The 14,224-nt window shown below is 41.0% G+C and overlaps 1 protein-coding gene across 1 annotated transcript; it reads right to left on the bottom strand.

Annotated features, from left to right (window-relative positions):
* Positions 1 to 3,674: 3,674 nt before the first annotated feature.
* Positions 3,675 to 13,630, bottom strand: PCTP (phosphatidylcholine transfer protein). The gene is made up of 6 exons (XM_084298370.1): positions 13,483 to 13,630; positions 10,250 to 10,367; positions 6,575 to 6,654; positions 6,068 to 6,239; positions 5,329 to 5,396; positions 3,675 to 4,846 (listed from the first exon to the last, which is right to left on the bottom strand). The coding sequence occupies exons 1-6, from the start codon at positions 13,621 to 13,623 to the stop codon at positions 4,781 to 4,783; spliced, it is 645 nt and encodes a 214-aa protein (XP_084154496.1). The 5' UTR covers positions 13,624 to 13,630; the 3' UTR covers positions 3,675 to 4,780.
* Positions 13,631 to 14,224: the final 594 nt, after the last annotated feature.

Raw genomic sequence — 14,224 nt, 5'->3', positions numbered from 1 at the left:
AATCTCTTCTACCTCTAGTGATCAAACAGGTCTTAGAAAAATCTGAAAGTATGCATAAATATTTAGTGAAGACAGAGAAAGAGAGAAACTCTCTTAAATCTTTATTTTACAGATACTTGTGCTTGAACTGTAGCAACAACTTTCAGTTTAAGTAGTTGCACAGCTGGGATGCAGGCAATTTTTCTCAAGGCTAATATTAATGCCTATATTCGAGGCCATTCAACATAATTCCTTATTTATTATGGCATGTTCCATGAAACACTTATTCACAGTGTGCAGCTCTTCCTACTTGGGAAATGAAGGTTTCCAGTGGAGAGCTGTTCCCATTTAACATGCTCCCATCTCACAGCTGGACTCCGAGCTACTTTTGTAGTCCAGAGAATAATGGGTTATAGTCAAGTTCTCAAACAGAGAATACTAAACCAATAGGGAAAGATGATGTTCTCTTTCTCTGTGCATCTGTGTTCATATGTAATCCTAATTAGTATGTTAATTGGCCACTGCAGGAAAAAAATTAAAAAAGGTTAAAAAAAAAAAAAAAGTAGATTTTTTAAACATCAGTGTTATTTATTATTTGGGTCAGGATGTCTCCTAGGTCTGCAGTTATAAGCCAGGACAGTCAGAAATCATGTAAAAAAATTCATCTTGCTACAGAGATTTCTTGTTATTAGTCCTCAAAGGGCATTTACCTTAAGTGTAGCCCATCTAGATCTATAATAACTTACCTCCAGTCCTAAGTCTTCCCCTCTGTTTTTGTATGGAGGTTTTCAGTGTCTTATCAGCTTTTGGAGATGAGTGAAAAGGGAAGAAATGCTGTCTCGAAGTCTAGTACTCTCCTCTCACCAGAAAACTACAGTGGGGCAGTAAATTTGATTATGAAATAATCCTCCTGTAAGGCAAATCCATGCTCCAGGAGAGATTACTCCCAGCTAATGGAAATTTAAATACCATTAGGTCTCATTTGAAAATATTCTTTATACACAGACGACTAAGATAATGGAAACCAAAAGTGTTGGTTGGAAGATAGGTGGCCTACTAGAGTGCATTAGTATCAGACGTCTATCCCCCTATCTTCCCACATTTTTCTGTTCCATTAAGTTATAAAAAGCCAATGACCTGCTTGAGAAATAAAGTATCAACCAGATGTTTCCTGAGCAAAGACAACTTGTGTTTCCCTTTACACATCATCTTCTGAGAGGCAGAACTACAGCAACTGCACATCTGACATCATTCACTGTGTTGACTTTGGGTTACTCAGAATCTTTCCTTTACTTAACTTTCCAACTCAAATACAATAGTTTTATAGAGAGATCACCTGGAAAGAATGGATTTGAATGACTAGAACACAACGTAGAAGAATTGGTTTATATGCATTTTGCTACAACAAAGCCATTTGCTGTCACAGGCATGAAATAATGACTAGAGGGGAGGAGGGCTGTCAGTTTTCTCATACAGATTTTGGCAGGACAAAGTGCTGCAAATTGCCCAGTATCAGTCCTCATGGAAACAGGAGGTGGGTAAGCAGTAATGTCAAAAACAAAATACTTCGTTCTGTGAACAACATGCAAAAATAGGATTTTAGAATACCTGGTAACTTTAAAATAAAATTTATATATCAGAATATATCCAAAGCTCATTATGATTTATAGAAAGTCAGATCATCAAGCTTTGGATCAGATACCTGTAATAATGCCAGAAACTACAGCAGTTTCCTAGTTCTACTTCACTATAAGGAAAACCTTATAGTGAACAGTACCTACTGTTCTGTTAATGAGGGTGGGATATTTAAAATAAGAGGCTCAGTCATCATCTGGTGGAAATTCCTCATTTTTTTTTCAAATGATCCTGTAACTCACAATATATCATCCTACAAGCTCAAACTCAGAGCTCCATTCGTAGGCCAGCTGGTGGCAACAGAAAGCTAACTTTCAGGTGCTACATGAACAAGCAGCATGGGACGGGGCTGGCATTTTTTGAATTCTGTGCGCAGTGCTTATAATGTACCATGCCTTACGACTTTCATAGCAGGTACATTTCTGTTCAAGCTATCCAGAAAAGTTCACGATGCAGGTATAATTTATACATGATCAATATATTTAATCAGTCCTGAATAAGGCTCTAAAATGCTGCATGAATAAGTCTTCTGCATCTGAAAATTTAACAATACAAACACCTTTTTTCTGGGCCATAATCTCCCACTTAAACAAGAAGCCACACCACACAAAGCTGCAACAGCTTTTTCTTCACTAGCAATAAAAGATAGATGTAGTAACTCATACTTAAATAAATAGAATGAAGTGTCACTGCATATTTATGTCACTATGAAAGCTTAAGGCGGACCTAAATTTAACAGATTTGACGTTGCATTCATCTCTCTTCACTGATTAGATGCTGTGAATAAAGGAAAAGCTGTTTTCAGTAGCTACTGTTTAATCAAATATGAATTTTAATTTGGAAAGTTGCATACAGCACAAGAAACTGCCTGTGCAATGGCTTCTAATAAGGGTACGTGAGCAAATGCCATGTGTTCTGCACTCTCAGTGTGAGGTCTGTAGGAAATCAAGTTTTCAGCAAGATTGACAATGGGACCATTCAGCTTCTTGAACGCTCAGTCTTAATGCTTCAGCCTACTGCAGACAAATGCGTACTATGTCTTGATGACAAGTGACTATAAGAATGACAAGGAGGCAATCATGAACTTATGAATACAAAATGCTTCCACTTTATCCTGCTTTCATTAAAGACTAAACAAAATTATGGAATAGTTGAAGAAAAAATAAGAAAATTAACTCATCTGTACATGATTCATCTCTGTGCACGTACTCAGTTCACTAGGTAAATATCCTTGTAAATCTTGGAACTCTGTTTTAAGGTAGATTTACATTGCAGATAGGTTTGATATTACTGTGGTACAGAGGTAGTTAATCTCACAAGCAATCAGAAACCCATTACTTTCCATGCTTGATCTATGACGATCCACACTCAGCTAGTCCCCTTTTCAAATTCCATTATCTTCAAGTCTAGAACAGTTTGGTTTGCTCTTCTGTCTTACATAACTTGTATCCCAGTCCTGTTGTTCTAAAGCAACGCCAGTATGCTTGTGATTGCTTATGCCAGTTGAATTCTTACATACTTAACAGCACTAAAAATGATTTCTGAAGCTCGGGGTAATTTTTGCAAATACTGCCCAAAAAAAAGAAATTTGAGAATTTATATGCTCAAGTAAAACACCATCATATTTTTGACATGATGAATATGATTAATTTTTGGTATACAAATAGAAAGCTGGGTCCAGCTCCAGTAAGTGTGTATGTACAAAAATTATGGAAAGTTACGGAGTATTATGCATGAATACTATTCTCTGTTGGTGTTTGTTCTCCGACTAAAAGACACTCGAAAAAAAACACCTAAACCGATGAGGAGCTTGCTGCCAGAACACATGGAATCCTGCTTAGTTCTCATGAATCAAAAAGGCTTTAAAAATAAAACAGCACATGAAATCAGCCTGTCATTTCTGACCTGCATAGTCTTAAACACGAGAGACTTAACAAAAGGACTTCACAAATAGAGTAATGATTTATTGGAAACATTCACATGAGGTATAAAGGCAATCACTTCAACCATATATTTTTTTTTAACAATATAAAGCTACCCCTTTACAAGATCTGTTCAGAAACAGGAGCAGATTTAGTAAAGATGCAGAATATTTTACATCCCTGAGACTGAGGCCCTCTCACCCTTGATGCACTCTACCCTCCCCCTGCAAAGGTGCTGTAAATTTAATTTCCTGCTCAGTTGTGATTTTAGTGGATTACCATCCAAAATTAACATTTTCATTCTTTACATCAACATGAAATTTAAAAATGCAAGCAATCCCACGTTTCATATCTAGTTCATTCACAAGCAGGGAAACAAGTATGTCTAAATCAGTTGCAGGCATCCGGTTTAAAATTACTTCCAGTTTAGAGCTGGTGTCCAAACTTCTTTCCAAGCAGTCAGTAAAGTTACTGACTCTCAAGATGTAACGTGTTCCCCTTAAATTAACCATGGAAGCCAACTCCTCCTTTTTTGCTAGCTAGACACAGCTAATGCTCTGTACTTTTCATATCGGGGTACTGGGATGTGAATGCAAGGCTTTAGGTACATGTGCTTTTATATCTGGACTTAAAGCCATCACAAGAAAGCTTAGTAACAGAATTCCAGTTCCTACTGCAGACTTCAAGTAATTCATCTATACACACTATTATTTTTAGGTTAATGGCAGGCAGACAACATTAAGGAATGATAAATTCAGGTAGCAGAAGTGTTTCCTCTCAAGCAATGTAAGTTCCATTATTCAATTTCAGTACGAAGATACCCTGCAAGGCCACAAAGACAGATCTGGGCATAACACATGCAAAAAATTTTCAGTACAGGTTCAGATATTTTTCCTAGCAAAAATGATCATCTCTTGCCTGAGGATGTAATTTTAATCAATAAAACTCCTCTAGCTGAGCTATGGCAATCAGCATAAGCAAGGAGGACATGAAAAAAATTAAGTACTAATACTAAAAAATAATAAGTACTTAATACTATGAAGAGGAGGCAGCTGATGTTGTATTAACTTGGTGGAAGGTAGCTCTTCACTTGGAGATGGAAACAAAGATCTAACAAGATTCAAGGCATAAACCGACAAAAATAAAATGATTTCCAGTGTTAGAGGTAGATTTTATCCAGTGTATAATAGCTATTCCTGTAAGTGCAGAACTTTAGAAATTGAATAATTCAGATCAAATGTGACCTATGTTCTCTTAGAATAATTACAGCAAGCTTTCTGCATATCCTTCAAGAAAGCAGGCACGCCACTCTGTAAAGAGAAAAGCAGTAAGTCACACTTGTATAATGTAATCAAAAAGAACTATAGCAAGATGCATATTCACACTATATAGATCAAGGCCTTCAAATACAGGACAATTTAACATCTGGTACAAGCAGACCATTCTTTTAATACTACATGACCAGACTGCATTATCGAAGTTTGCAAATGTTAAGGCTATTCACATACACTCTGGAACACTGATTTGTTGTTTTTCTTGCACAAATTTAGCTACCCCATTGACTAAGCCAAGGAATTTGATAGAAATCAAAAAATATTAAGACAATTGCTATGAAGAGAGCAAGCAACAGTGAGTCTCTAACAATGTGACTGTGTAAGACCTAGGAGGATGAATACATCCATTTAAAAAAAAATTAATAATTTTACCCCAATATACAGAAGACAGGTTTGGATACAGTGAATATATTTTTTTGAAACAGACAAAGACAATTGCCCTGTCAACCTTTACTTACCTTGGCAGCCCAATTGACCAGCCACGATGGAATCATGCCACCAGGATTATCGAAATAGTACATATAGACTGGAGATGAGAGAGAAGTTATCAGAAAGTTATCCAGACATAGCTTAGGTATTAGCTCTAATACCATATGACAGAAACTATCAGGACGCATGACTGAAGCATTAAGTACAAGAATTCTGCTCCAAGTCCTTTACAAAAAAAGGAGTCAAACTTGTATTGAATTGGAATTTGAGATAAATATAACCTTTCCTAGTTAACCTCTGAGGGGTTCAGAGAATAATACTAATTTATGCTATTCCAAACCAGTTTAAGCAGCCTGTCTTATAAAGTAAATATGTCTTTAAAGGACAAGTGAGTCAGAAGTCACTCTCTAGGCAAAGCCTGTCATCTATAAACCTGTCAAACATGGTACTTAAATCATTGATGAATTAAGCGCTTTCCAACTCTACCCAATTGAACTGACTGGCAGGAAGACAGGTGTGTGTGTGTTTGGTAGCGAAGCGATCAGTACTCTGTTCTTATTTACCAAGCCCAACCATTAAAGATCTTTATGATAAAACACTGTGCTGGGTTTTTCCAAGTTTCATTTTTCAATACTCCTAGAGCTCACTATATCCACTTTACATAGTAACTGTTTTAGTTTAAAATCTCCAGTCTCCCTCTTCATGCATTTTGCTAACGCACACATTCTTTGGCTACATGACTTGTGATCTATTTTTTTGACTTCTTACCTTTAGATCCAGTCTTGCCATCACTTTCAATTGCCAGACTTTGTTTATAACTTTTAACTCTGATAATACCAGGCTTTTCAGGGCACTGAGGAACAGACACACTTTGAGCTAACACAACCCAGATCTTCCGCCCATCAAAATCCATCTCTTGACATTCACGAATATAGACATACTGTGTTCTGAGTTGAGGAGGCATGTCAAAACAGTGTCAGTTTGACATATGATGAATTGACAAGTGAATTCTGTTATGAATAGCAGCCCCTTCAAGTTATATCTTATGCTTACGCAGGATTCAGTCTTGCAGAGTGATAATTCAGCTGTGCAAGCTTTAGTTGCATGTGGGAAGAAGCACCCACACTCTTCCTCCTGCTATACATATTGATATAACATGAGGACTGTGAGATGCTAGATCAAGTTCAGGAAAGCTGTAGAGTCAGCACTCCATCAGGATCCCTGGATGACCAGGTGACAGAAAATACAATGAAAGCGAAAAGCATTAAAGGATACATCTCTGTTTGAGAGAGGAAAAGGGTACTTCACTTCCCAGTAGATTATTTTTTCACCATTGTAAGTTTTTTCATACAGTTCTACAGTTGAAAAAGGAAGATTGTTAGATATTTTTAATTTCCACCACAAGACAAGCATATACGGCATTAACGACTGCTCAGACTTCAGACGTGAACCCATTCTGCATGCAACCCTTACATCAAAATTGATATGCATGTAAAGTTGTAGCAGTAGACGATTTAAAAAAGTAAGTCTGTAACAAGACTGCTCAGGAACCAAACACACAAACACAGGTGGCCCATTTTTTTTCTGCTGCTACTCAGTTCATTGATGCAAAAAGAAAAAATGAACAGAATAAATCTGGGAGGAGGCATAGTCAAATTTCTTTTTAGACAGTTAGCTCAGTCCAAGCCTTTCCATCTCAAAGCCTTCTCCTCACCTATGCATATTCTGCATTATTCTGAACGGCAAGGCGAACATTCTTCTTCACAAGCACATCGTTATCCTTGTAAACGATTCTGAGTTACTATGGAACCAGGACAAGTACTGCTTTCTAATACCTTAAGAGGTCTTACATGACAGATTAATGAAATTTGGAAGAGCTATTCAGAAGTTCACAGCAGTATATAAAAGCAGCAGTGAACACGAAGCTTGAACAGTTTATGAGCCTCCGTTACACCACCTCCAGTCTGCTTGGAAACTCAATCAAAAGGCAGCTGAATGGGGGGGGAAATAGCTAAGAAAAATCCCTAAAACATGACAGTGACTTAGGCAGGAGTAGCATGGCATAAAGGAGGGAATATAGTTCAAATCAAACTACAAACCTGAGTTTTAAGAACCGTCTACTGTGTAGCACCATCTTTTCAGGCAGTAACTGCCATTGTCATGGTAAGGATCTGACAGGCATCAGACCTGAGCTGGGGTAAGTTCTTGCCTGTCCAGGGACTTGTCATTTCATGGGTTCAGCTATAAAGACTCATTCAGACTGAGTGGTTCACATGAGCAGGCAGAGTACTTTTCTCCTCCATTAGGGCAGACTTCTGTCTGAGGTACTACAGATCCTTCAGAGCTAATGCAAGCCTGCTGGATCACTTTCTGTAGTTTTGAAAATAAGGCTAGAACAGACAGATACCTTCATCGCTAAGGCAAGAAGCGTGCCACAAGTGGCAGATTATTTCCCTATATGACATGCTCCCAGCTGGGCTTCTGTTAGTATGCCCTTCCAGTCAGCTGTCACCCACAAAAACAGCTCCTCCTCTTCTCCAAAGTGGAGCAGTATCAGATGCACAATGCTCCCAGTGCTGTAATAAGCTACAGCATTATGCTTGCCACCAGAGGTCACTGGAGTATTGGTTTATTAGCTTTACTTTCATTTCCAACTGTAGAGCTTTCCTTTTTCAAAGAAATTAAGACATTGATTTAAAGACCTTGATGGAATTGTTAGCAACTAACTCACCTATCTACAACGTATCACCAGACTGATTTCTTCATAATAGGCACATCAGCATTTGCTACTTTGTCAGTCAATTACTACCATTAAATTTCTGGGTAGTACGATCTCTGTCAGGACAGTGTTCCAATTAGGAGCTGCAAGTTTCAGTATTGCTTAGGCCCAACTGTCTCGTATCATAGCACAGGAGCATGTGGTACTTCAGTCACTACTGTTTAGTCACAGCTTCTCTGATAAATTGGCAGCTGCAGCACAGGCCAAGCCCCCAGGCCTCAAGATATCCCCATCACAGCTGCGAGGTGCTGCTCTCATGGATATCCAGGAGCCTGCTTTGGAAGCAGCCGTGGTGCTAACAGCAATGCAACAGCAGTAACAGACTGACGGTGACATTTCAGAGGTCAAGGGCAAATCCTTGGCAAGAAGAGATCAAAGCTTGAGCCTCTAGAGTACTCACAGGAATCCTGTTCATATCTGCCTCCAGTCAGGCCTTCATATAAAGTTTTGCTGAACAGAACCAGAGGATAGAGATTAGCTCCTCTCACAATTAGTGCAGGAGCAGTTACCTTTTCAACTAAAAAGTCAGCTACTGCTACTCTGGTCTCGTTTTTATTTCAATGCCAGCCAGCAGTTCAGCAGAGAACTCCTCCTTGGACTGCCGTTACTGTCAAGCTGCAAGAGCAACAAGGAACACAAATAGTAAAACAAAGAGCAAGAAGGCTCTGAGTGGAAGCTTTCACATTTTTCTCCCTATGTGTGAAGGTAGAAAAAACAACTTACATAATTTACATAAAAAAACGTTTGTTAGCACTATTTCATTGTAAGTACACTTCTAAAGAATGGATAGGCTTGTGTTAAATTTTAAGCTAAAAGGAAAGTCTTAATATTATGTTTATGCCCTTAAAGGGTAAACTTCTGTGAAACACTGTACTTGAGATACAGGCACAAGTATGAACTTGCAGACGAACATATCATGGTCAGCAAGGATAAAAACTCCAGCTCCGCAACATTATCTAGTTTTTAGTCTAAGGGTGTAGCTTCCCCCGACTGCTTCCTTTCTTTTCTCAAAGAAAGCGTTACAAAAACTGCCTTATTTAAAAAAGAGCTCGGTTCTCCTAAATGAACTTAAATCAAAGACTACTGAAGTAACTTAAACTCACACGAGGTGTTTGGCATCCAATATGATAATATTTGTGTATTTAGATTCCACCTCAATCTCTTTTTATTTCATTAGTGGAAAAGCAGCCTTTGCTACAGGAAAGCTATTGTCCATTTAGACAGATAACACCTTTACTAAGTTAGACACAGCTTCTGAATTGCGACCAAGTATTGATGTGAACAAAATAAGTGGTTCTCTATAAAAACGCAGCCAAGCAATCATTCACAATAGAGCTGTCCTCAATGAAACAAGCACAACATTTAACAATTCTTTGGTTTTGTAACACTGTTCTTTGTTCAGCAAGACATGTGTTTCAGTTTTATTGGCCTGAACTTATTTAAGACACAGACTTAAAATGGGATGTCTCCCCATCTTTAAATAAATGGATTGTGGGAGACCTGCATCAGTTAAATCCTTGCCTTTGTCCCTGATGATTTAAGATATTTTAACATCATCTGGATATCCAGGTCAAACCCCCCTTTTTCAAAGGCAAAGTTAAACATACATAACTAAATTAGCTATTCCTTTCTCTGTAAAAGCCCCAAATCACTAACTCTTCTCTGGATTCAAACATTTCTGATTGTACAAGGTGCCAAGAACAACCACTTTCAGGGAAAACAAATTACATATCAAACTGGTGTAACCCACTGCACTCTTCCAGCCCCTGCTACAATATGCAAAGATGTACAGAAGGTACAGAACACCTACTAAAGTTTAACTAAGCAATTACAACAGTATTTGAAGATGCTAGGTGCTCCAGCATAACAAGTGATGTTAAATTTATATGTTAAAGTTATTTGATGTTAAAGTAAATTTGATGTTAAAGTTATATGCTTTAACCAAAAAGGAAAAAAGTCATTCCAAAAGGAAGCTTTGTGGTGGTGAGAAGTTAGCTGTTCCATGTCAGTGTTTACTTGTATTGCTGCACAGTGCAACCTTATCCCAAAAGACAAGCGAGTCTGTCCCAACATCTTTGGACAATACAACTTTAAAATACCTTTAAAGAAAGCTTTAGTGGGAAGCCAGTGTGGGCATAAAACTTGCTTTTAAACTGCCTAGCTCAGCTTACCTTTAACATACTGGTCCCATTGTTTTCTGAAATCTAAATCCATATAGACATCTGCACACACTTTTGGGGGACAGTCAGCAAGCCCACCGAAGATTTTATACTCATAAAGTCCTGATTGCTGTGGAAACAGAATAGGGAGAGGAAAAGTCACACAGGAAAGGGAAGTATTCTGCAGCAGAGAGAACAGCTGAAGGAAGTTAGGTGGGGCACATACTACAAATACGCTCAGGAGCTGTGAAAGCAAGTGTTGAAAAAACAATGCAAGATTCAGTCTTTAACCTCTCGACTTTTTGATCTATACATGAAAGTTTAAATCCAGACAGGCTGACCTGCCCAGCACAATGGTTGTTCCTTCCCTTACACCAGTATGCTTTTACTTCATAAGTAGTTCCAGAGGGACCATGTTTCTTCACGCACACGCACCCCTTTTCATCTCCAGTGGTCAGTGTGGCCAAAATCCTGCCCACATTAAAGCATACCAGAACACGAGCATTTAATTGTGGCAGAGCCTCAAGGCTCTATGTAACAGGCATAAGGATCTCATTCATTTCCAGGAGGTTGCCAAGTACTACATGATCCGGAATATGCCTTCCTGAAAGTTAGGTACAGTCATCCCGGAGGCTGTGATATAAGAATGCTTTATAGTGTTCATGCTTATATACAGTGCACTACGTATTATTTGCCTTGAGTACCTATTAGTTATTTTCTTTCTGAAAACTGCCTGCACTGAAGGGGTGGGGTGCAGGATATCTCCAACACCAATACTTTTAATGTTTCTTTAAACATATGGAAACTACATCTGTGCCTATAGAGCAATGCTGTACTATTGTTAGTACCGGCTCATGACATTATAACAATGAGAGTATTTTGAGAATACAGTGTAGGAGTCAAATTCAAGCATTCCCAGGGAAAGGGAAGGAAGGATTATACAACATTCTGTTAGTGATTAGTTGATCTTCTTTTCCATTCTTCACACTTTACAACTCAACCCTAGAAGATGCCATACTGGAAGATAATAACAGGTCCAATAAACTTAAGTTATTCATCTTTGCTGTGGCACTGTTGAGGCATAAATCCCTAGCTTCAATTCTGGACTGCTGAGCACCTATGCAACCCCATAAACTCATATCACCTTTCTGAAAGGCATCTGCATTTCCTTTTTTACAAGGCAGGTAATTTTGAAAATATCATACTTGAAACTGAATCAAGATGCTTTCAGTCTATGCCAAAGCACTACGCTGGTACTTCAGAAGTATTTGTTTTAGCTTAAGCACTACTTCTTTCCAGGGTCACTAGTCAGAAATGCTATACGCATTATCTTACATGTATGTGTACTTACATAAAGTGTCATGTAAGGCGAGACTATACAAACCACCAATTTCCTCACTCTGCTAATAATTTGTAAGTCTTACGTTCTCTTGCCACTGAGCTGTTCTTCCACTGAAGAGACGTTTTTCTGTTCTTTTCCTGGTCTTTAATTACAACTGTAAGAGTTAACAAACCAAGCCCACCTGAAACATTAATTCTGCAGCCAATATACAAAGCTCTTCACCCGCACACCCCCTGTTCCTTTGCATCCTTTAGCTCCTCTTAATCCTTTGTTCTTTTTGTCAGAGGAAAGCCATGGGGCAGTTCTCTCATTTAAGCTACCAGAGCTTGCCTCAAAGACTTTGTATAGAATTGTGTGCTTCATAATTTAAGGAGAATAGACTGTAGATCACACTTCTAAACAGAGTAAAAGCTTTAGGAACACAAACTATTATGTCGTATTGTTTGTTTCTAAAGCTTTTATGTTCCACTCAACAAGCAGCTTGAAGTGCCGGTAATACTTTTTAATCAAGGATTATCAAAAGATATGGTTACATTATTGGTCTTTAAAACATTTTTGCTATAGGCAGAACAACCAACAGAGGTCAAAATGATGTAATTTACTGTCAAAAAATTCAGAAACTGATACAAATCTCCTCACCTAATACATAGGATTCTACCTTAAGTTCAAAGTTAGCTGTTCAGCTGGTTCACAGTGTCAGTCCAGTTATTCTGTCATCTTTAGCCTTCAAGTTCTTGTACTACAGCTCCAGAAGGATCAACTTATTCATGTAGAATTGATGCTGTTCTTCCCTACCAGTTTAAGAGTTCCACTGCTGGACAAATTGTGCCATACCTCATTGAATATCTTTTACTGAAAAGGCAGTATTTTGAGAGAGTATGAAACAGCACATCATGACCTGACAGGTGAACAGTTCATCTTGCAGCAAGTAAGACAAGGACAGTCAATAAAAGCAGCAATTTACAAAAAGAAAATTAAAACAAGTCAAATGTTTCAGGTTTCAGAGGCCTATCAGCAAGGGAATCGATCAGCGGGTTGGAACACAGCACAGAAAAGCTGTGGGAAAAGGTGTACAGGAAAGCCTGGGAGACCTATTTGTGTAGCCTGAAGAGAAGGTGGAAAGAGAAGGCAACAGGAAATATGAACGCTGCCTTCAGCTTCCTGAACTACCACTGTTACAGTTGATGTGCAGTTCAATAAGTGTTAAAAACCAATTTTTCCAGTAACAACTTGAAGACCCTCCTCTTAAGACATGGTTCTTCTTTTCCTGGGGCACTTCAAGGCAACTGAATGACAGAATAAACAAGAGACTTATTTTCCAGCAACATCAGAAGACCGGACCTGTGCCGTTCCCTTGCAGCCTTCCCAGCCCCTCCACCTTCCCGAAATCGGGGTCAGTGTGCAAGAAGCACAAGAAAACAACCTGCATGTTTTTCAGCCAGCTTAACAGCCCATCCATATAAAAGCAGAGTTTCACCCCCACCGTTTTTGAACTACCTCCTAATGTTAGGGGCAGAAAGGTGAAAAATTCAGCTCGGAAGGGGTTTTGGAGAGGGGGAGAAGGCAGGGAGCCGGCGGCCCCTGGCGCAGGTGCGCAGGGAGGGGTTTCCCTTCACCCCTAGGCCGCCGCAGGAGCCGCCCCGACCCTGGAGCTCCCCGCGGCAGAGCGGCTTTCCCCGGCAGCACTTAATAGCATTACCGGGCAAGCTGCTTGCTGGGAGCACGGCGAAACCGAGCCGGGGCCGGCGGGACGCGGCGGCGCCTCCCGCAGCCCGGCCGCCCCCGGGGCCGCCGCGCTCCTCCCGCCCGGGCCCGGCCCCGCTTCCTCGCTCCGGGCCCGGCCGGGGAGCGCCCGAGGCCCCGCCGCCCCCTGTGGCGCGGGGGAGCTCCCTCGCCCGCCCACCTCGTCGTACAGCCGGTAGATCCTCACGCCCATGCTCTCCACCAGGAGCTGCCAGGGCGCCACCGGCGCCGGCTGGTCCAGCTCCCGGCAGGCGGCCCGAAACTGCTCCTCGGAGAAGCCCCGAGGCGGCGGCGCCTCCATTCTCCGCGCCGGGAGGCGGCGGCGGCGGCAGCGCCGGGCACAGCCAATGGCCGCCACAGCCCCTCCCGCCCGCCCGCCCGGCCCTGTCATGGCGCCCTGGGGACGCGCTGAGGGCCGCGGCCGGGAACGGATCGGGGGTGCGGGGTCTGGGATCTGGAGTCTGGGGTCTGAGCCATCGGGAGCCCGCGGGGCTTACGAGCACCCAGGACCGTCCCCCGTGCGGTTTCGCCAGTCAGCCCCTCGGTGGGGTCTCGGTAAATGGGGCCGGGAGCTGTGGCATCCCAGAGCTGCATCCAGTTGGCTCTGGGCCTGCTGTGCTCCCCGAAGGTGGAGGTCACAGAGTCACGGAATGGTTGAGGTTGGAAGGGATCTCCAGAAGGCATCTAGTCCCCGCTGCTCAAGCAGCATCACCTGGAGCATGGTACACAGGATGGCTTCCAGACGGGTTTGGAGCATCTCCAAAGGAGACTGCACAGCCTCTCTGGGCAGCCTGTCCCAGTGCTCTGTCACCCGAACTGTAAAGTTCTTCCTCATAAGGTGATGAAACCTCCTGTGGTTCACTCCCATGGGTATGGAGCTTCATCAGACCTACTAAAATTTA

This window comes from Netta rufina (assembly GCF_964035555.1).
Source record: "Netta rufina genome assembly, chromosome: 19".
In the NCBI taxonomy this organism is placed as follows: domain Eukaryota; kingdom Metazoa; phylum Chordata; class Aves; order Anseriformes; family Anatidae; genus Netta; species Netta rufina.
Note: the sequence above shows the minus strand (reverse complement) of the source record. Positions and strands in the feature narration are given on the sequence as shown.